Here is a 24,592-nt window from a genome sequence, read left to right on the forward strand (position 1 = left end):
ACGTACATTCACCGCTCTTTTATTATTTAGGGTTATCAATTATTGTCAGTATGTTTATATTTTATGGTTTCAGATTTCAAAGGTTTTGTGCTGTAGCTGCTGAAAATTCACTGCCGTATCAAAATCTTCGTAGACAGCATAGTGGCGCAAGCTTCTCCGCCAGTCTATTCTGTTTAGAATTTAAGTCTTAACTCCTTCCTACAATGTTTATACTTCATTAAGCCTTTTCTCATAACCTCTTTCCTGGCTATACAAGAGATTTCTGCTTTTATTCAAACCCCAGGTGATTGATTGACAAAATGTTGGATTTTTAACAACCTGTCATCATTCTTCTGTTAGCCATCTCAAACTTCCTTCCATTCTATCACTAAAAAGTAGAAATGAACTACCTTTTTAGCGAAAACTATTATTTAATACATAATATCTAACAGCCTGCTTGGATAATTCATCTTGAAAACATATAGTATAACTTCCTTTACAATTTCAAAGTCCCCCGCTTTTCAGTGCCCAGCAATTACTGACCAGGGTAAGTACTGTGACTTCTTAAGGATTTTCCTGTCCTTCATGTTTACTGTTGTGCTTTTAAAATCTTCGCTATATTCAGTGGTCTTGCTATTAAGGCCTCATAGGTAAGTGCAGCTATCCACTCAACCAATTATTCGTTCCCTAACACGAAGTTTTCTCCTTATTCAAAATTCCTAGTATCGATTTTTAAACCTATTTTCGAACCTTGAGTTTTCACAACGCACAGCAACTACATTACTTGTTTGACTAGGGGACAAAAATAATTTTTATAATCTAAGCAGGGCTGTATTCAGGTTTTTTTTTTTGTTTTCGGGGAGAGGGGTGGTTACAATACGATTTTTTCAGAGGGGTAAAACACTTCAGAAAACGCATAAAAATTATTAATACTCATTTTTGTTACGTTTTTACGGGCCGGACAAACATTTTGGGGGGAGGGGTCAAATCCCTACGTCCTTCAATCGAAGTCTATTAATTTTTTAACCCACCCTTTAAAACCTTATGTTTTTACAAATGTGTGATTCATCTTAGAGACGGAAGAAAGAATATATTAAATTTCATAATTTTATTTTGCACCACAGCTTGATTATGTAAAATTAAACAAATCAGTTACACCCCTCCTCGATTCTCCCTGGACCATTCCTTCCTCGCCGAAAATTCTCCCTGGAGATTTCTCCTTAACTTCATCTGACTTTCTTACTTTGTATTTGGTTTCTGATCGTTTTATCAAATAACGCACAGAATTTCCAGCCTTTTTTGTAGAATGTTTTCCCCACAAACTTCCCCCCACGATAAAAATTACTTCTATAAAAATGCCCATATATTTTCTAATGAAAACACTACATGTACACAATGGTTTACATGGTTACACGTGAATAGCTTACAGCCTTTCCTCTCCCCCAAGTGTAAAACTTCCCCTGGAAACTTTCCTCCTCACAAAAGATTCTCCCAGTGGATCTTTTTTAAATAAAAAAAAAAATTAACAAGGATCAATTATTACTAATCCAATTAGCTCAGGATTGGTGGTAAAATAGAAAAAAGACAAATCTAAATAGGCTATATGTTTCCCTGTTTCCTCGATATTTTACAGCTTTCATTGTAATATGTGTTTTTAGTAATCTTGCCATATTTACAAGAGTTTCGCAAAATTAAGCAGAATCCTGGGCAAGTTCTAAAATTATTGCTTGTTTACACCCTTGTACTTTCTTCTGCAAATGACTGGTATTTGATTAGTGACTATAGGACGTTTTAAAGAGAAGAAACTCAAAACTTTAGTTTCCAATAGATAAATTATCAACACCAATTAGCTACAACGTGTAAGACCGTGATGTTCTCTAGCTTTTTTTTTTTATGTCATAACAAATATCAAGTATCAACATGTCATAGGACATAGCCATTATAAAATCTAACTAAAGGTATGCCACAAATATTTCGAAGAAACTTAAGCATTTACACCATTGCGTCAAACGCAGGTAAACGAAGACTCATCGTCTTCAAACCTCGACTCATCGAAAGTAAGAATCTTGATGAATTCATCGAATCAATCAAGACAAATTTTTTAAAAGATATTTTCACCCCTGCTTAGTCAACTCAAACTAGAGACCACTCAAAAAGAAAATAATGAGAAATCTTAGCTGCAGCAGAGACACAAGTTTTGATAGAAGAAGAAGTTTTGATAGAGGTAAGTCTAACTTCAGCTGTTGACTTCAAAGAGATGTTACTGACTGAACAAAAAAATTACCATCTGAGTTACTTCCCGCAACAACTAGTATCGTTTATCCACCTTATCTTACGGAAAAAGAGGTAAGGGTTTTTTTGGGGTTTTTATTTTTATTTCGTTTTTATTGTTATTAGGGTGGGAGATTGATGGAGGAGTTTTCTGTTCGATATATTTCTTTATCTTTTATTTTATTGTCTTATGAATGATAATTTTCTTGTACGTTGTTATATTTAATCAGTTAATTATGATTTTTCCATCCCATAATACAAATTTCCTTCTCTGCCTGAATTTTTTATTTATTTGTAATTTATTTAGAATAAAACAACCTAAACTCAACCTTAGAATATGCTTTAGTAGGAATAATAAGTTTATTATAAGCCAAACAATTTATTTGTAACTTCTAAAGAGGAACAAAACAATACTAAAACGATAGAACTGGAACTGGAACTCCTGGGACTGGTATGGAGAGTGAAGAAGCTGGGCTGGCCAGAGTGTTGAAGCCAGCATTAAGACCAAGTAAAGAAGGGAGCATCGACGCTACAGCTAACCTAAAATGAACAGTACAAATGAAATGAATGAAGCTGATATTCATTAAAGAAGAAAAAATAAAACAGAATAACATTCTAATTGGTTGAACTATATTTTATTTAAAAAAAGAAAATCAGACACCGCCCCAACTTACATTTGTCAGTGTATTTGTTTACTGGGATGGATAGAACTGATCGGGACAAGATAGCTTTTATAATATTAATGTTCTTGCCTAAACAACACCCAATATTATATTAAACAATCATTTAGACAATATATGTTGAAATGACACATCTTTGCTTAGCTATAGTCTGTAATTTTTTTCTGAGTTTTCGTTTTTTATAACCACCGAAAGTTTCAGTTTTTCATTCAAATTTATAATCTAGCCCATTCATATAAAAAAAATTGGGGCGGGGGGAAAGGGGTGGGTGAACGCAGTTCTGGAGGAAGGTCAAAATTGGTAAATCCACCCAAACCCATCCTCAACCCTTGTTGGATAAGGAACTGATCAAAGGATTTAAATTCAAAAGTAGACCACAGAGGTTCTAAGGGGTTTCAGAAAATGATTCTTGCCAGAAAAATGTCATATTCTTTCGACATTTACGAGATTCGAGTCTTTAATCTCTTGGTCTTTTGAGACTAGTTAATTACTATAATGCTATATTGTCTGTTATTGAGGACTATTCGCTAGCACTTTAAAGCACCAGAAGACCTTTTACATATTTAGGTTTCTTATAGAGACTCTACTTTCAATTCTTTGAACCAGTTAAAAAGTATACCAAATTGACTTGGGTGAATTTTCATAACAAGAAACTAGACAATTCTGATCCTGAGACCATAGTGATAATTGATATATCTAGAATATTTCATAAGAGCAATACCCCTCGGTTATATCTATATGTGATCATCCGACTTTATGCTAATCCTAATCTCTGGCATATTCCTCAGTGTAGCTATATATATATATATATATATATATATATATATATATATATATATATATATATATGTTTTGAATTCCAGACTCTTAATTTAATTTGTTTGCTGTGTTGAACAGATTTTGTCCATCCCAATCCAAATTTTAAATTAATGTTTTTGAAAAAAAAAATCTCGCCAGGTTTTGGTTAACAGTTCCCCAGAAAGGCGTATAATTAAAGTATTTTATTTTCACAGAAAGAGCTGAAAATCAGGAAAATGTTTCTATGTGAGGTAAAGGTCATCATTTGTCCTGGCACCACAAACTAAAAAAAAATACCATATCTAATTTTTTTAAGACTTTTATTGGTCTTGGAAAGATGTTAAAGGACATAAAATACAACACGTTCTGGCAACCCTTTCATGGGTGTGAAGAAGGCAACTTTTGAATTTCTGGTTGCAAACTCTATAAATTGTTTCATGTTTTCATTCTTCTATAGCCTTTTCTAAGATTTGAACCAATCGAACCTTGTAATGATAATATGAAAAAAACTTCGTTTTCTTAAAGAGTTAAAGAGGCTGCGTCCCAAAGTCGAACCTTAAAACGTACAGGAATTAGAAGAGGCAGTTGGGGGGCTGCCGCCCCCCAAACCCCCAGCTTTTAAAGACTCTTTTGTACAGATTTTTTGTTTTTTTGCTAACCCCCAGCTCTTGGCTTCGGAAAGGCCCTCTTTTAATTAACAAAAAATTGAAATGAATGAATAATGGAATAACTTTGAAAAATGTTAAACACAAGAGGACAGGAGAACCATTGCGCCGAAACTAGTAATTAGTAACAATGAAGTCCCCCCCCAAAAAAAAAAAAAACCTGTACAAAAGAGTCTTTAAAAGCTGGGGGTTTGGGGGGCGGCAGCCCCCCAACTGCCTCTTCTAATTCCTGTACGTTTTAAGGTTCGACTTTGGGACGCAGCCTCTTTAACTCTTTAAGAAAACGAAGTTTTTTTCATATTATTTCTGTACGTTTTTCTACAATCCATGGTGGATGTAATTTAATAATTCCTGTACTCCTCGTACAGGAATTAGGAGAGGAACTTGGGTGGCTGCCGCCCCCCCCCCGCTTTTAAATCATTTTATAAAATAGAAAAAAAATAGATAGAATGACCGAAATGTTTCTTTTGCTCATAAGAAGCTAATATTCTGTTATCTCTCAAATGATAAGCTGTCCAGGTGTTATCAAAATTTTTTTGATGTTGTGAAAAAAAACCGCCCGTAAGGGACTTGAACCCTTGACCCGAGGATTAAAAGTCTCACGCTCTACCAACTGAGCTGATAACTTGAATGTGTGTAAATATAACTTCTCAATAGCTTTTAAAAATTTCAAATTAACATGGGCTCTTATGGAGAGAAATCCGTTAATTAAATAGCTAATGGGTGGTTTCTGGAAAACAGGGAAGGAGTTATCGGATCGAGCTGAAATTTCGCGGATAAGCTCCTGGGCCGTAGGGGACCTTAACTTGTGAATTTCAGCCCGATCGGACAACGTTACAAGGGGTGGGGGGGGGGGTTGGAGGGTCGAAACTTTCGGGGGGTTAAGATTTTCCTACGAAACTTTCCAGGAAAATTACTCGGAGAATTCCGCATCGAATGAGTCTTCGTACACCCAGATCCGATGTCGGATGTGACCTGTAGGCGTCTAGAAAAAAAAAGTAAATGAATTTTAAGTGGCTATGCGTGGTTTCTGGAAAACAGGGAAGGAGTTATCGGATCAAGCTGAAATTTCGCGGATAAGCTCCTGGGCCCTAGGGGACCTTAACTTGTGAATTTCAGCCCGATCGGACAAAGTTAAAGGGGGGCTTGGGTTGACAGGTCGAAACTTTCGGCCATATTTTCCCCATGAAGGAAAAGTTGGAGGGGGATGAAATTTTGCAGGTTTCTTAGTTGGAGTTCGGGCTACGAAATGCATCCCTCCCCATCCGTCTGCGACCACTGGAACCGAAGATCACTTAACATTGTCGTGTGTCACCTCTTTATAGAGGCACGAGTGTGCCTCCTTGATCAAGATTTTATAGCAGAGCCGGTGATCATTTTGGTGGTTTTGCATTCTCATTAAATCTACTTCCCCTCACCAAATACTTGCAACTATTATAATATTTCCTCGAACTGATTTTCAAATAATTATTTGAGAGTTCTACAATTGCAGTATAAACGTTAGATGTCCTTCTTTTTTAACTTCTTTACTTATTTTCTTCCTTTGACGATTTACCCCCAGCCACACATTGCACTCCTGGCCAAAGACGGAGAATCAGGGAATCAGACATACAGAGAAGTAGCTACATGGACTGACCTAATCAGACAGAAAATGAGCTACACGGATCAGGGGTCTGCATGTGAAAAAGTTTGAAAAGTTTAACGAAAAATAACTACTGTGCATAAATTTTAAAGGGGTTGCACCGTGACATTTGAATAATTTCTCTGGTAACCTTTATGAAGGAGTAACGGTGGAATTAATCGATCCCTTTTTAACGCCTCCTAAGTCCAATTACTGTTAAAGCTGCCTGATGGAGGTTTCTGTTTAAAATTTTGAAGTTATTAAGTTTAATGAAAGTTAGTCTTTTTTCAACTTTGTATAGTATTAAATTTGTTTTACGACCACTAAAGCTTTACCAGTGCCTGTCAGCAACAGCCATTTTGTGGATCAAGTTTATTGCATCCTATTATCTCACCCCCGTAAAAATAATGAGATAATAAGAAGAGCCTCCTATATGCTCATATTGTTAAATTCTCCACGAAATCACCCTAATCAATGATCAAACTAACAAAAAGCGCATCGATATAATTTTTTTTAAAGTGACGTGCCCAGGTCTAAAACCCACTTCCCATTTCGCTACGATAGTGCTTAGTTACAATTAAAAGAAAACACATGAAATATATATATATATATATATATATATATATATATATATATATATATATATATATATATATATATATATACTATGCATTACCTAGGTGGAAACACTGCAGTGCCGGGTAGACAATAAGCAAGCAAACTTCTCAAAGCTGGATCCTGGATACTTTTCCACACATTTGCAAGGATACCACTAGGATTAGCATCACTCGGCAAGCCTTGCATGTCTTCTCTATCAAAAGGAAGTCCTGCCATTAATCCAATTCGGAGACGGAGCATACCCATGACCCCTATCAGATAGATTATTTATATAGAATAAATACTTATTAAATGTAGTATATCAAATAGTGTCTTTCATTCTTTCTATGGAAGTTACAATTAATCTTCAGCCCCTGCCCACCGTCGCATTGACTGTAAAAGTGTGTTTCAGCGTTACGAGGGCAGCGGCACCAAATCACAAAAATGTTGTTGGGAGGCATATTTTAAAACCTAGAGACAGTCTTTTTTTTGTTTTTTTTTTCAATCGAAAATCGCAAAACAGGGTGTTTTTCAATGACCATACCAAGAAAGCATATTTTCAAAATTTAAGGGAGGGAATGAAAAAATTTAGGGGCAGGACAAATTAGGCCTCCGTCCATTGGCGCCACTACATGAGGGTTTAAAATGATATCCTCTTGAAAAATAAAACTTTAAAAAAACATTATGTCCAACTTACGAAAATATTAAGGGGTACAAAATCATTTTTTTTTAAATCAATGCAAGGGGGGGGGCAATTTTGTAATTTATTTTTGCAACGAAAATTAGATGCGAAAAGGGCATTTTCAGAGAAAAAGTAGAGGGAGTAAAAAAGTCTATTGGGAATGATCCCCTCCTCCTGAGGGATGGTTAAAGTTAAGGTCACTTGTAAGTGCTTTTTTAAACGGAAGCATAGAAAAAAATCTTTATAGAAGATTCGGCTCTATCTCACTGTCCACGGTTAAAATGAATGAAAATTTTAGACGCTTAGACCATATCTTTTTGAAAAATGATGATAGGTCTTCGAAAAGCGTGCCTTTTGACAAACCAATTGCTCCTAAATGATAAGTTGAGATTGTTAGATCACCTTTCCTTGAACAATGATGATAGGTTTTCAGCGGCGTAATTATGTCAAAATCCTGGGGGGGGAGGCAAAGTTGGAGCCAATTTTCTCAAATCAAGTGAAATGACAGTAAAACTAAAAATTACTTCATTTGGCATCATAAAGGTACTATTTGGCACTGCAAAATTACTATAAAGGTACTTTACAGCACTATGAAGGTAAATATGTACTAAAAAAACTGATCTGTTTCTGTTGATGCTTGAATTATGCAGGTTTATCTTAGTTTTGTCAATATTTTGGAAGAAACTAAATTTCAGCTGTGGGGGGAGGGTAAACTGGGGTCTGGGAGGAAAAACTGAGGTCTGGGGGGGGGGGCAACTACATCCCCTGCCCCATAAAGAATTACGCCCGTGATAGGTTTCCCTAAATTGTGTCTTCTACTATCCAACTGGTTCTAAATGAAAAGCAAAAAGATAAGAAATTAGTACAGGCCAGGGTATATGAAGGGTATGCGCAACTGTATTTGCCTGAGGCGATTTAATGCCGCTCTGAGTCATCAGCTGCAGTAGTAGTGTAGTAAAAACTTGATCTCACATTTTCAAGTTTCTTAAACAATATGTTCAGTTCATTAACAACCTTTATATGCAGATCAAATGAACTAATGTTCACCACGTGTAAAATCATCACTAGAAACAATGGAACGACCTTTTTAATATCAGAGATTACTGCTAAGCTATGGTAAAACAGTTAGTCAAATTGACGGGTTTGACGAATAAATGATCTTGAGTCGAAGAAACCACGCAAAAGTGTCTTACGAGGAAAAATACCAATTTGAAAAGTAAAGATTTTTTTGCAGATTTTGGGGTTTGGGCCCTTTGCTATATGGAGCCTTCTTGTATCCTAAAAGACCTCAAGCTGGAGTAGCACAGGGCCAATATAAAATGTAATATAACACGTTGATTTAAGGCTCCTGAATATCACAATCAAATGTATATACTATTTTTGCCCAACTGAGTCATGCTATTACAAATTATACAGAAAAAATTGGAATTAGGGTTTTTAGGGTTTTTACCTTATCAAGACTAAATTAATGGCTTTTTCTGAATGGAATACAGCAAAAAATTTATGAACTGTTGTGGGTACAAAGCGGCAAGTAATTCTACATGAAAATTTTTTTTTCGTCGTTCATAAGTAATTTTTATTTTTTGGTGGTAAAATATTGAATCAAATTTTAATGATGTGGCAACTTGGGTCACAATGTTCTTTTATGAGAAGAAGAAAAACACAGGGAAAACGGCATGGAAGAGCCAATATAACGGTTGTCCTTTATAATAGCGTGCATCTAAAATTTAAACCAGTAAAAATTTTATATTGATTAATGAGCAAAGCCAGTTGGGAGTACTACTACTTTTCAAAGAGTCTTAAGTTTCAGAGATTATAGAATTCTTTAATAAATTGGGTTTAAGTAACTGATATAGTATTAAAACTTTCTCCGCGATTTTTTGCATTTCATCAAAAATATAACACCAGTTTTTAATGTAATTTCCTTTAGCCCGAATAATACTATATTCCAATAAAAAGTTGAAGTCTTGTGAGAACAAACATATATGAGAAAAGCAATAGCTACCCAAACGGCTTATCTGACAACTATGCCTTATGCTTGGCGAAACACCTAATATTTTAGTTCGGTTTGAGAAAGATCGATGTCTTAATTTAAGAAAACCTATTGTCAGTTATAATTCAGGCCAAAATAAATGGTATGGATGAAACAACGGTTGTCCTACCCGAGAAGAGACGAGGAAAAAAGAACGGAATCGAAACGGCAGAGATTAAACTAAACACAAAGAAATAATTAGGGTGAACAAAACAACTATGTAGAGAAAATTTTCCAAGAAAGAAGTATTTTGGGTGGCTGTCACCGTGTCACCAGAGAGACAAGTAATAAAAACACGACCCTAGGAACCTTAGCAAGAGGCCGAAAACCCTACACATGAAAAGGAACAAACAGAAACATACGACTTGGCTAAAAAAATGCACTTTACGCTATTTCAAGAAATCGCGGCTAAGTATCTACAAGGGCTTAAAATTACAGCTACTCCAGTACTTACGAGGACAAAATTACCTTTGATTATTGAATCACAGGGATCAGAATGCTGATAGTTGGTGCCTACATTCGCTCCTGGGATCTGAGCTGGATACTGAAACTGATTTGCTTGACTTTGTTGCATTGTAACTAGTATACATATCATCAAAGAGGCTTTAGTATATATCATTTTCAAAGAATCCTGAAAAGAACTATTGTTTTTATCAATTATTATTTATGTTGATGACTTCGCAAACTACTGGCATCACCGTTTCAAGTCTAACGGGTAATATTTAAGGACTGTTGTTCAGTCCTAGCTGTCACAAGGTCTTCTCCTACAAAGAGGAATGAGGCTCAATGTAAATATAGCAGAAAAAATCACATAGTTCACACGAAAAACCGCACATCCATGTGCAGCTGTATTGGATGCAGGCGACTTTGTGCTGTTACGAATTTCTAGTAACAGTAATCCTATAAAAATTATAATATAGACTCAATACTCCCCCCTCTACCACCAAAAAATGGAAAATTATTGATCTTTTGACATTTAGTGTGCTGTTTCTAGCTTCTTTTTTTTCATGCAGAACGCACAGCAAGAGTAAAACATTATGCCTTTTAATTTGTCGCCACAAGTTCAGCAATTCGGTCTGTAGAATTGACATACCAAAACCGGCCTTTAATGTTACAAAGACTAACTCTTAAAAGGGATATACTCAGATAACCATTGCACTCACCACTAAAAGTCTCTTCTTCAACAAGAACTTTGTTAATTTGGAGAGTAACAGTAAAAACATGTATTTGAAAGTAATTTAGAGGCGAAATCTCAAGAATTTATTCTTTCAAGGAAATTTATTTCAAGAACTTATTCGGAGAATCTGCCTAAACGTCATTTCTTTTGTTTTTTAGTCTTCATAGAGTTCATAGTGAATTCTTTCTTCATAGAGAAAGATGTTCATAATTTTTTTTTTTCATAGAGTATTGAAACTTTTGCTGCTATAAGCTTTTTTGTAGTTTCTTTTTTTATTTTTGTTATCTTATTTTACTTGAAACTTATTTTTGTATGTTAGGATTCGACTATTATAACTGATTTTTTAACCAGCTTACCGTTGTCAATTTATTCTTAATTTTGCTTTCACGCTAAAATCCTGTGACAAATTACTTTTATGAAAATAGCTGTAATTAAACCCACGAATAATCACTAGACCTCGGAAAGAATGTAATTAGCTGTGGGTCTTCGCTAAATAAAAATGATTTTGTTAAGGTTTACACAACTGTACTAGGATTCTGTAACAAAATACTATTACCAATTTTTAGATCCTTGCCATTTGTACGCAACTTGAAATTCTATGATCAAAAAGTTCATGGTAACGAACTGTAAGTAAGGAGCGACCTGCCTCAGTATTAACCAAAATTATAAAAAATCAGAATTTGATACCAATAGATCAGGCACGTACGCAGGAATTTTAGGAAATTTTAGGGTTAACAGTACAATATGGGTGCTTTGGGGGGGGGGGGGTTAGTTCTTCTATTGCAAAAACGTAGATTTTATTGAAAAATGATAGTTTCCCAAATTGATCCATTAAGAGCTGTACTTTATCCTGAAAAGGGGAGATAAACGCCCTAATATCAAGGATAATTCTATATTGCTGCGGAAAGCAAACTCTCTTTACAAAAAAAAAATAACAGTACAATTGTTAATTGCTTCAAAGAGGGTAAAAATTTAGGTTAAAAATTGTGCAGTGACTTGACCGGATATTTGCATACTTTAAAATCCCCCCAAAAAGGCTTGACACATGTATCTAGATTCTTAATAAATGTCCTACTTTTGCTAGAAATCCCAAGAAACCATGGGGAAATTAAACATTTCACAATTTTTTTGGGGAGGGGGCCGAAGGCCCCCCCTTCGTACGTGCCAGCAATATATATGTCAAAATAATTGGCTTATAATGTTGATTTTAAATATATGTGTTTCATTAAGTTTAGCCTTAGCGATTAAAGATTACGAGCCTGAGAAAAATTACCTGATTTCCAAGAAAAAGGGGAAACGCCCCCTAGCAGTAGTGGTTTCAAGGTCCTATCTGCAAAAATGTAGGATTTTCTAAATTTTGCCAGAAAAAAGATCACGGATTTGTGTTTTATTTATTGTTTTTCAGGAGTGATCATATTGACCCAGTGGGCCTAGAATATCATGAGATGGCTTATTCGAAGGGAAATTAAAAAGTCTAGTGTCCTTTTTAAGGGACCAAAAAGATTGGAGGGCAGCCTGGCCCCCTCCCCGGTCCTTTTTTCGTAAAATCTTTACCCAATTCTCCTGCCAGGCACTGCTCGGCGTAGAGAGTGACGTCTGCCTCCTCCATCTACTTTGGTCCATTGCGAGTATTTGCTCTTCACCCTGTCTGATGTTTGCCTTTGCCAAGAACTCAGACAGGCTGTCGGACCAACGTTTCTTCGGTCGGCCACGAGGTCGCTTCCAACCGACTTTGATCTTCAGAGAGAAGGTTCTTTGACGCAGGTGCATTCAGAGTCAAGACATTCCAGGTGGCTGTTCTCAGCCCTCTTTAGTCCATATGGTTTAGTCTGTCAGTCTTTCTGACGTCGTCAGCATATCCATTGACACGCAATGGTCGAGATCTTAAAAGGGAATCTGGGTTTTCGTAGTACTTAATTTTCAGGTGGAGGGTCGCTAGCCCAACCGACCCTAGGCCTGGAATCTGATTAGAGCAAGGTTAAACCTAGGTACTGAGATTTCCGGGGTGGGCTCCACCCACCACATGAGGTTGTGGCCGTCCTGATCGGTGTTTATTTAGGGGAGAAGCCACATATTCAGAGCCACGTGGTCAACAGACAGAGTCGGCCTCATTCCGGACGAACTTCATTCACCTCCACGAACTCCATTCACCTCTTTTTTCGCAAAATCGTCCGATCAAAATTTTGAGATAACATTTTTGCTCATAGTAGTTGAAAGGCCCAATAAATTTCCCTTTAGATTTAACGTGAACCCCCCCCCCCCCCGCACAGCCCCAGGTGAAAGGTATTTAAGTCATAGAATTTGCCCATTTTTCACAAAAAGTACTTGTTATTGTGAAATATGTATACATTTACGGGAGAATTTTATATGGGGTGGGAAGTTCCCAGGGGGTGAACTTGTCAGGGAAAATTATATACAGGAGGAATTCGCCAGAATTCTTATGCAAAATTCTTTTTAAAAGTCTTTCTTTCTCTTTTCCGTCTCAGTTTTACGCGTGGAGTTGATAAGGGTAAATGTCCAGGGTAAATTTTCACCAGGATTGAATAGTCTAGACGATATTTCCGTTGGGGGGGGGGGATTTCTCCGTGGATGTGGTGCCAGATATCTTGCCTTGACTTAAAAACGTTGAGAAACCAATTTAAAGATACGTTTTTTCATTTGAAAGTAAGGAGCGACATTAAAACTTAAAACGAACAGAAATTATTATATGTATGAAGGGGATTGTCTTGCCTCCTCCTCAACACTTCGCTGTTTACGCTAAAGTTTGAATTGTGTTCCAATTTCTTAAGAACGGATCCTGAAACACAAGGGTCGTTTAATTAGAACAAGAGGAAGCTCTTTTAAAAGTGCTAAAATAGTTTAGTGCAAAGAGCGAGGTACTGAGGAGGGGGCAATCCCTTCATAAACATATTAATTTCTGTTCGTTTTAAGTTTTAATGTTGCTACTTACTTTCATCTGAAAAAGCTTATTTTTTTAAATTTAATAATACACAATTTGAAAAAATGAAAGGAATAAATAACAAGAAGTATCAACAAATCTACTAGAGAGATTAAAATCTATAATTAGCTAATATCTTATGGTTGGGGCATCCCATAAGGATGCTATTTATATGAACCCCCCTCCTTGAGAAAATGTGAAACTTGGAACCCAAAAATTTATTTTGTCCCCCAAACACTCCGCTCTTTACGCTAAATTTTTCAAATTACGAATATTAATCCAACTCACCATAAAGCACAAATTAAACTTTAACGCAAAGATCGGGGATGGGGAACGGCAGCTGTTCTTTACGCTTAAAATAATTTCTGTTCATTTTAAGTATTAACACCTCTCATTGCTTTCATTAAGAAAAAATTGTTTTTCGTATATTGAGTACCTTCAAAAGACCAAACAACTATATAAATAAGACTTTGGTATGCAAAGATGTGCCTTGTAGGCAGTGGTATAACTTCAACAAAATTCTGGGGGGGGGAGCAAAGTTGGAGTCAATCTCCCAAATCAAGTGAAATTGACAGTGAAAAATGAAAAATGAGCCATATAGTACCATAAAGACAAAGATATACTAAAAAAAACTGACCCGTTTCTTTGGATCCTTGGCTTATGCAGGTTTATCTTAGTTTTGATAAGGTTTTTGAAGAAATTCAACTTCAGCTGAGGGGCGACTTTTGTCTAGGAGAAGGCGACAAACTGGGTTCTGGAGGGGGTAGTTTCTCCATAGCAAATTACGACCTCCTTGTAGATTTTTTTTATTTTTGTTCATTGGATATAAACATAATAAGCTGATAGTAGGTATACCGAACTTGTTTAAGAGCTTCTGACCTTGGTAAATACGTAACGAAGTAGCCACAATAAAAAAAAAACTGAAATAAAGATAAAGTAAATGAAGATATAGCGATAAAGGGAAGTTAAATTTGAAGATATTGCAATGTACTAACTGCGTGTGAGAGCCCATGTTCAAGTTTCCAGCTTACTCTCTCGAAAATCCAAAACAAATTATTGCTTGGAATGGAGATTACATATATCTCCTCCTTAAGAGAAGGAGCACACTCATGCGTACAGACTTTCTTGTGCCATGGGGAGGGAGCAATCCGAACATAACCAAAACGGATAAATCCTAACTGTCAACAAGTTGTACCTGTTGTGTAACCAGTTGTGCCTGTATACCCTTTTGGGTTCTAAACTGACAATTTAGAACCAGAAATCGTCTAACTAATAAAAATACTATGCTTATTATACTATACTTTGAATACTATACTTGAAATTAGAGCAAACTGAAGTGATATAACGCTCACAAATCCCAACATAATCACAACACAAACAATAATATGCCTATTACATAGAATAAAATTGTTCACCTAAGAAAAGAAATACCCACATATTGTCCCCATGGGAGTAGAAAAAAAAACAAGAATAAGAATAGGCGCACACGCAAACCAATTTAAAGAAACAAAACAAATTTAAACAAAAATTAAAAAATCATGAGATTTCAGGACCCAGGGGCAAAGACCCCCCCCCAAATGGCCCCTTGGACCGTACAAGGTTTTGCACCCTCTAGTCCACTCCAGAATGGCACATAAGGCTTTAGCTCAGCTTTATGCTCCCTCTGAAATAAGCACTTTTGTGAAAAGCCTACAGCTGCAAGTAGTTCTGGATAAGCTCGTGATATGGCCACGATTCTAGAATTGTTATAATATAATATGTTGGTGCGGAAACAGATGAAAATTTTCGCTATGTTAAGCGTAAAAAAAAGTGACAGGAGCATACACAAGAAATTGTTCAAGGTAATTTCTAGGTCATGGACATGATTCCTAGAAAGCGGAGAAAAAAGATGTCTGTTTAAAATCTATCTATCTACAGCTGCAATTTCCATCGAAGGGACGGGATAATTATATAAATGGGAACTTTAGTTATTGATGTATCCATTCACAGAGGTTGGAATTTAGCTGTCCCTTAAAATTTTTCTTAGGGACTGACCTAAACTTGCCGGAAAAATATTCTTTTCTTCATCTATTGTTTTTTAAATATTTCTTAATCTAAAAAATAATACAAATTTCAAAAATGTTGTTCGGTAAAAGCATAATTTTTCATCTTATGATGAAAAACTAAAATTGGTAAATGCATAAAGCTGAATATCAGCTATCGAATAATAGCAAAAACTTCCGTCTTACGTTGAAAAACTGAAACTAGAGAATCGCAGACAAATAACATACCAAATGTAACATGTAAAAACCCTTGGCCGAGTGGATTGGTGCCCTGGATTTAGGATACTTTGTCTAAGAGGACGCGGGTCCGAATCCCAGTATATCCAATTATTCAGTTTGGGATGGGGGTCAGTGGCGTGACTCTGTAAGTTGAGCCAGAATCGACCCAGCTCTAAATGGGTGCCTGGAGAAATCTGGGGAAGGTAAACATGAAGGGTGTGCGAAAGCACAGGATGGTCAGCACCCAGGCCCCCATTGTACTTCCTGGTTGAAGGGCCTAGAAACAGAGATCAGCACCGCCGGTAGGGACTGTAAAGTCTAATGCCGTATCCTCTTATCCAGGTACCATCTTTCAACAGTTGACTTAACTGGTAGTAATATAAATTAAAATCCTCTTTTCGGAATGACTAGTTTCGTATATATTTGCCCCAGACTTCACTACTTTCAGGGCAATCTCGTGTTGTTTTATCTATAAGAGATTGTGAATATCTGCTAAACGAAATACGACCTGACCTTCGTTTGTGTTCGTGACCTTAAGGTACGAAAGGAACGGTGAAGTGTTGAAACAAATTAAGCGCTTCATTTAATCCAAAGACGAATATAATCGATCCCGGGTGAATTTGGAGCTTTTTTTCCATTACTTTCTTAGTTAGAATGTGAGCGCTTCTCTGGACGCGTCGTTTGATGCTCCTTCTGAACATACTAATCGCTTTCTTTATAAATTTTACCTTGAGCGTCTTAAACGGATCCTTAATATGACAACTTGTCAGTATTAAAAAAAAAACAAACAATTACCAGAATGTTTAAAAACTCGAGAAATCCAGATGATATTCGAAATGTTTCTTCAGTAGCATAAGTAACTTCTTCTTTATTAGTTATTAAATCTACCCGATAACGAAGTTTTTAAAGAAAACAAAAGGGTAATACTAAACTAAAGACCAGAAGAAATAAATTCCTACAATAATTCAAACTCAAAATGAACAGGAATTACTATTAAGGAATAAATGAAATTCAACACAAACAGAAATTAAATATATAATCATAGGAAACAAACATACAACAGGTACTACTATAAAAAAAAAATAAATCCCAAGACTAGCAAAGCTTAAATTGAATATTCAATTTAATTTTTTTAAGAGGGGGGCGACTTTTATTCCTTTTTCAACATCCTTTTCAGCATGACTTTAAAGTTTCCACTGAATACCCTTACCCATTCCTTAGATATTGCTTTTGTTGCTGCTCTATCCTTTTGACAACCCTCCTGCACATAGTGGGGTTTGGAGTTCTATATCATTTCACGCTCCCCTTCACATTTCCAGAAAGTTTGGCCTTAATGTCCTTAGCTGTTCTGGAGACTAATGATAAAAAAATGTCCCCTTTTCCCAACAACCAACCTTGTATATAAACAATGGGCAACTTATAAAACTTATAACCCAAGGGGCTGTAGGAGGTTATGTCAACCCTGGATGTATAGTCATTTGGCTTTTCGACTTTTTGAGCAAGACGACTATTCGAAATTTCCATCAGACATCTTTGAACGGAGGGCAGATATCTTTGGAGGGGGGCTGGTTGCCCTCTGACCAGTTTTAACATCCTCCTCAACATGCTCTGGAAGTTTAAACGTATTAATCTCAGCTGTTCTTGCTACATTGCAGATACGTCTTTTTGACAAACAGGACAAACATCGTATCTTTCAATTTAGTTTATCATGCCCCTCAAAATTCTCCGAAGTTTCATTTTAAGACCATTAGGCTTTTCGAACAACCTAGAATCGAACATCCCCATTTTCCTAATGTAAATCATACATGCAATAAAGGGCACATTGTACAATTTACAATCCTTGCCATAGGGGCTGTGGGGGGCACTGCATAACCAGAGGCTTAGTAAGTAGAACTTTTGAATGTTTTGAACAAAATCACTTGTCTAAAAGTTTGCATCTAAAAATGACAAGGAGGGTGGACCTTGGCTAACCTTAAATCTCTCTTCAACATCTCTTCAACATATCTTGAAAGTTTCAACGTAATAAACACCGTCATTCCTTAGGTATTTCGATACTGTCGTTTACAACCAGCGAGCATATAGGATGTTTTGATAGTTTTTGGTGTCCCTCTCAACATTTCCTTAAGTTTCACCTTATTACCCTAAACCTTTTGGAGACCCAGGATCAAACATTCTCTCTTTTCCAATAGAAATCCTCATACCATAACAATGGGCAACTTGCACCGCGTATAGCCCTTGTCCTAGATGATGGGGGTGTCAGCTCAGGAAGCATAGTTATTTGACCTTTGAGGCATTTCGAACAAAACGGCAGTCTCAAAATTTTGATCTGACCATTTGAGGACAAAATAGCGTGGGGGGGTGGCTGCTCTTCGATTGTTTTTGATTCTTAAAAATAGCCATGAATTTTTTGATTTCAAAGCGAATGAGCCTCCTAAGTTAAAAAAAAACTAACCCTTCCATATATACCTTATTTATTAACAATAAGCATCTTGTATAACTTACATCCCTTACCCAAGGGCGGGAGGAGTGGGCTCAACTCCGGAAGCATTGTAATTTGACCTCCAAACTATTTGAAACAAAATAGCTATCTCAAAATTTTGACCAGATATTTTTTTGGGAAATAATATCGACGGGGGGGGGGGGCTCTGATTGCCTTTCATTCACTTTTAACTCTTAAAATTGCCACTAAAATTTCTGATTTTCAATCGAAAGAGCACTCTCCAAAGTTTATGCGATCACCTCTTCCATAAAAACTTTATATGTTAAGAATGAGCAACTTGCTAAGGTTACAACCCTTGCCTTGGGGACTGGGGAGGAATGTTGTCAAAACTGAGTGCACAGTTATTTGACCTTCAGACTATTTTCAACAAAATGAATATTTTAAAATTTTGATCGGAAACATTTGAAGAAAAAAGGACATGGGGGGGGGCTGGTTTTCCACTAATCATTTTGACTCTTTAAAAGGGAACTAGAGCTTTTGGTTTCAATTTAACGAGCCTGCTCCGAAGATTATGTTACCGCCCCTTCCATAAAAACCTTATATGTTAACAATGGGCAACTTGTATAACTTATAGCCCTTGTTTCCGGGGCTGTAGTGAGTTTTGTCAATCCCGTGTGGCAGAGTTATTTTTCCTTTGGACTATTTTGAAAAAATGGCTACCTCAAAATTTTGATCGGATGTAATTGGGGAGAAAGTGTGCGGAGAGGGGCTGGTTGCCTTCTGAGACCACTTTTGACTTTTAAAAAAGGACACTTATTCCTTTAAAAAGGAATTTGTGATTTTCAATCGAATGAAATCCCTCCACGGAGGAGGCTCCAAAATGTCGATCCCCATCGATAAAAACCTTTTATGTTCATAATAAGCAACGTGCATGACTAAATAGCCCTTGTACTAGGGATTGGGTAGAGTGTCAAATCCGAAAGCATAGTTATTTGACTTTTGGACTATTTTGAACAAATTGGATATCTGAAAATTTTAATCCTAAGAATTCGGTTAAAAAAAAGGGAATGAAGTGCCCTTTGGTCACTTTGACTGTTAAAAAGGGCACTAGAACTTTTCATATCTACTTTTACGAGCCCCTCCCAAGTTTATAAAGCCACCCATTCCATTTGAAATGCCTCGAGGGAAAAAATAATAACACCTTGAAGCCTTATGGTTCTTTATTATAGGCAACGCTATAGCGCTGCATTGGATTATTTTGAGACGAAGGGTAATCAATCGGCGGAAAAAAAAGATTCATGCCATCCTAAAAAATTTTGAATATTTATAGTGGGATGTATATTAATCCATCAGAGACTAGGGGTAGTGATGAGTGTTAAAGGAAACAATTCCCTTTTATTATTTAGATAGCTAGTATTTAAGATTGTGTTAAAGTAGAATCTTTATTAACCATTTCTTACTGACAAAAAATAAAGAATAATGTGTATATTTAAGTCCCTTTATGGGCTCAAAATAAAATCTGCGACCGAAGCGAATAATATATTCGGAAAGAGAATAAAAAGACACATCTAGTGGTGGGTTTACCTTGCACCTAACTAAGTAATGGAAAAAACTCTAAATTTACGTGACCCTAGTGCTGCCCATAGGCTGTTTCAGAATTTTGCCTTGGAAAGAATAATCAAACAGTTCGTGGTAACAAACTGTAGTAAGTAGCAACCCGGCTCAATAGTAACCAAAACTCTAAAAAATAGAATTTTGATATCAATAGATACATCAAAAGAATTACATTTTAATACTGATTTTAAATATATAAGTTTAATCAAGTTTAATCTTACCCATCAAAAGTTACGAGCCTGAGAAAATTTGCCTTGTTTTAGAAAATAGGGGGAAACAACCCTTAAAAGTCATAGTATCTTAACGAAAATCACACCATCAGGCTCAGCGTATTAGAGAACCCTATTGTAGAAGTTTCAAGCTCCTATCTACAAAAGTGTGGAATTTTGTATTTTTTGCCAGAAGGCAGATCATGGATGCGTGTTTATTTGTTTGTTTGTTTGTTTGTTTTTTTCCCAGGGGTGATCGTATCGACCCAGTGGTCCAATAATCTTGCGAGAGGGCTCATTCTAACGGAAATGAAAAGTTCTAGTGCCATTTTTAAGTGACCAAAAAATTGGAGGGCACCTAGACCCCTCCCACGCTAATTATTTTCCCAAAGTCACCAGATCAAAATTCTGAGATAGCCATTTTATTCAACGTAGCCAAAAAAAATTATAACTATGTCTTTAAGGACGACTTTCTCCCCCACAGTCCCCGTGGGAGGGGCCACGAGTTACAAACTTTGACCAGTGCTTACATATAGTAATGGTTATTTGGAAGTGTACAGACGTTTTCAGGGTGATTTTTAGGTTGGGAGGGGGGGTTGACAAGAGGTGAATATGTTGGAGGTACATTCCTTGGAGAAATTTGTCCCGGGGGACAAATTTTAGAAAATAGGGGGAAACAACCCTTAAAAGTCATAGTATCTTAACGAAAATCACACCATCAGGTTCAGCGTATTAGAGAACCCTATTGTAGAAGTTTCAAGCTCCTATCTACAAAAGTGTGGAATTTTGTATTTTTTGCCAGAAGGCAGGTCATGGATGCGTGTTTATTTGTTTGTTTGTTTTTTTCCCAGGGGTGATCGTATCGACCCAGTGGTCCTAGAATCTTGCGAGAGGGCTCATTCTAACGGAAATGAAAAGTTCTAGTGCCATTTTTAAGTAACCAAAAAAATTGGAGGGCACCTAGACCCCTCCCACGCTAATTATTTTCCCAAAGTCACCAGATCAAAATTCTGAGATAGCCATTTTATTCAACGTAGCCAAAAAAAAATTATAACTATGTCTTTGGGGACGACTTACTCCCCCACAGTCCCCGTGGGAGGGGCCACAAGTTACAAACTTTGACCAGTGCTTACATATAGTAATGGTTATTTGGAAGTGTACAGACGTTTTCAGGGTGATTTTTAGGTTGGGAGGGGGGGTGTTGACAAGAGGTGAATATGTTGGAGGTACATTCCTTGGAGGAATTTGTCCCGGGGGAAGAAAATTTTCATGAAGGGAGCGCAGGATTTTCTAGCATTATTTTAAAAAACACAATGAAAAAATAAAAATGAAAAAGTTTTCCAACTGAAAGTAAGGAGAAGCATTAAAACTTAAAACGAACAGCAATTATTACGCAAATGATGGTATTAACCTCGCTCTTTACGCTAAAGTATTTTCAGTAATTTCAACTATTTATTCTAGGGCTTTTGTGGTTCAGGGGTCATTCTTAAGGAATTGGGACAAAATTTTAGCTTTAGTGTAAAGAGCGAGGTACTGACGAGGGGGTGTACCCCTTCGTATACGTAATAAAAACATGAGAGTACAAAAGTTCGCTACGTTTGCTAATTTGTAAGTTGCATTTATCGTTTACTCATAAAAACATTCGTAAAAAAATTAAAATTTCTAGTTGTCTTTTTAAGTAACCAAAAAATCGGAGGGCAACTAGGCCTCTTCCCCCTCTACTTTCTTTCTCAAAATCATTCGATCAAAACTATGAGTAAGCCATTTTGCAAAAAAATAAATATTATTACGAATAAATATAAACATTCGTTTTAACTATTCATCTGCGGAGAGCCAAAATCAAAACATGCATTGATTCAAAAACGTTCAGAAATTAAATAAAAAAAAAGTTTTTTTAACGGAAAGTAAGGAGCAACATTAAAACTTAACACTAACAGAAATTACTTCGTATTTGAAAGGGGATGCTTCCTCATCAACGCCCTGCTCTTTACGCTAAAGTTATTTTACTGTTTTTAAAAAGTAGAGTTAAGAGAAAGAGTCAAACTTTAGCGTAAAGAGCGGGGCGTTGATGAGGAAGCATCCCCTTTCATATACGAAGTAATTTCTGTTCGTTTTAAGTTTTAGTGTTGCTCCTTACTTTTCGTTAAAAAACTTTTTTTTTAATTTAATAGTAGAAAAAGTCTATTTTGCAACAGGCTGAAAAAATTGTTTGAGTTTTTTTCAAGCAATACAACCAGGCCTGAATTTACAAACAGGCACTCTAGGACCGGGCCTAGCGGCGCGCAAAGCCAGGGGGCACAAAAAATTATTTCTGGGTGATTTTTTTTCTTTAAGAAAAAATGAACCTCTGTGATTTGCCGTCTAAGTGCCAGCTGCAGTCCTTCGCCACACTGACTATTTACAGAAAATTGGTTTTAAAACAGCGTAGAAATTATGTGGCCACTTGTAAACTCTCTGATGTCTTCCAAGAATGACAGCTGAGAGTTCGCTACCACCTCTCTCTTTCATTACTTTTGGCAAATCGGTTGCATTCTGCTCAGTGCTTCCACTATCCCCAAATTTTCAGGGAATTCTCTGAAAATATCGCTAAAACGCTTGGGCCTAGAAGCGTCAAAGCTTTAAATCCGTCCATGAATAAAACAATTTTCTGCATTAGAAGAGAGGGAGCAAGCTCTTAAAAACATCAAAAATAGACAACTTAAATATTCTGTAAATATTATAGTAAAAAGGTACCTGCACAAAGGAGAGGGGGGATGGTCTTTAGGTTCATGATGATTTTACCATTGGCGAAGATTAAAAATAAACCTGGAGGGGGCAAGCTTGTTTTCCATTAAGTGGCCAGTACTTGTCTATTATATAAAACACAATCAAGAAGTGAAGTTTGGTTAATGCTAATGAAAACAAAATGATGAAAATAGAATACTTTATGAGCAAAATTGTGAAAACTACAACTTGGAAATATGTTCCCAAAATGTTGTGTTACATGTCCAAAAATTTTGCTCAAGTGTACCAATTGACGCAGTGTTTTGTTTTGGGCAACAACCCCTTATCCTGGAAAAGCATAATTGCCTGTTCTTCGGTCCTTGGCAAATCCCAAATCTTAATTTGAACATCCATGGTGAGGCACTCAATTCTATCACTAGTCAGACTAACCGGTGTCCTCAGGAATTGCGTCAATAATGGACTAAAATGAACTAGGTCAAGAATCACGTTAATAATGAGCTTCTCATTGTCTTTGAAACGGTCAGCCGAAGCCAAAGTTCCCAATTTCACAATTCACGAATTTTTCGCTATTTCACTAATAAAGTTTTTTATTTTCATCAGAATTTACTGTCACCAAACTTCACTTCTCGAGTGTGTTTTATATAATAGACAAGTACCACGAAGGTGCAGTGATGTCAATTCACGATTTTTATACCCCCCCCCCTCCCATTGGCACCACAGCTTAAGTCAGTGAAATGTCAGATACACAATAAAGGGTCGTATCAAGCCGAATTTATTAATAGACAAATTATATTGTATGTTTGGCAAGGTACATAAACTACCATACCTATACCAGGTAAATAACTAAAACAATCTTTCTAAATGTAATGCATTATGAATATTGCTATGATATTGTTTAGTTTTGAGGAGAACATCAACAAGGTTGTTACCAAGAAATGAGGACTGTAGGGCAACGGCACCAACTGAGGGGGGAGGCATTTCCTCTAGATTTTTCTACCCTAACCATATTTTGGAAACTCCGCTTTTTGGGATATCACTGAAAACAAGAGGAAAAACAACAAATGTACACCTTCCCCTAGATTCAAAAATACCCTTTACAACCCTTTCACATGCATTTTTTTGAACTGGTGCCAATACCGAAGGGAGAAATTGCACCCCCTCTTTTCCACGATAATTTAATTCTCTAGTTATTTACACTCTCAATTATTATTTCTTAAATCTCCCGTTTAAATTTACTACTTTCGCATTTTCCGACATTAGCCTCCCTCCTCTACTAAAACCGACTCCTGCGCAAGTCCCTGCTCGGAAACTTTGGGACAAGTTTTTTTTTTTTTTTTTTTTTTTTTTTTTTTTTTTTTTTTTTTTTTTTTTTTTTAGATTAGGCCCCAATGTCTACACAGAGTGCTTCAAGAGCCTCCGCTCTGGGGTGAGCCCAGAGCATAATTTATTGAAAGAGTTTATCGTTTTTCATAAATGTTCTATAAAAAATAACAAAGATTTTCTAACCTCAAATAGTTTGAAAGTTCAGTAATCCTGCAGAACTTTACAGACAAGGTTGCACGACAGCCTCGCAATATTGACTGAACATTTCAGATGAATGATAATTCAAAGCAAATCGAAAAAGAAAAATCAATGGGTAATATCATGAACTTAAACAACCGAGGTTTTTTTAAAGGTCAATCCGCATATATTAATTTATGATGTAGTAACCTAATGCATGTTGACCTATTTCAAAAATATATTATTTGTCTTAGTAACACAATAGCTTAACAGTGGTGCTAAATAGAGGGGCGTAGGGGGCATGTACCCTGTCATATTCCCCCCCTTGGATGTTAGCAATATCGTTTTGGGGCTATTTTTACTGGGAATTTTTTTTATATTGTTTATGCAAGAATACAGGAAGG

General features: G+C 36.3%; 1 protein-coding gene across 2 annotated transcripts; it reads right to left on the minus strand.

Moving 5' to 3' along the window:
* Positions 1-2,609: 2,609 nt before the first annotated feature.
* On the minus strand, positions 2,610-24,337 carry LOC136026836 (uncharacterized). 2 transcript variants are annotated; one of them, XM_065703548.1, is made up of 4 exons: positions 24,195-24,337; positions 9,794-9,956; positions 6,691-6,883; positions 2,610-2,790 (listed from the first exon to the last, which is right to left on the minus strand). In XM_065703548.1, the coding sequence occupies exons 2-4, from the start codon at positions 9,942-9,944 to the stop codon at positions 2,664-2,666; spliced, it is 471 nt and encodes a 156-aa protein (XP_065559620.1). In that variant the 5' UTR covers positions 9,945-9,956; positions 24,195-24,337; the 3' UTR covers positions 2,610-2,663. The 2 variants fall into 2 exon arrangements, with proteins under 2 accessions (XP_065559620.1, XP_065559627.1); XM_065703555.1 differs by having other exon boundaries at positions 9,794-9,966; positions 24,195-24,289.
* Positions 24,338-24,592: the final 255 nt, after the last annotated feature.

This window comes from Artemia franciscana, chromosome 1, assembly GCF_032884065.1.
Source record: "Artemia franciscana chromosome 1, ASM3288406v1, whole genome shotgun sequence".
In the NCBI taxonomy this organism is placed as follows: Eukaryota; Metazoa; Arthropoda; class Branchiopoda; order Anostraca; family Artemiidae; genus Artemia; species Artemia franciscana.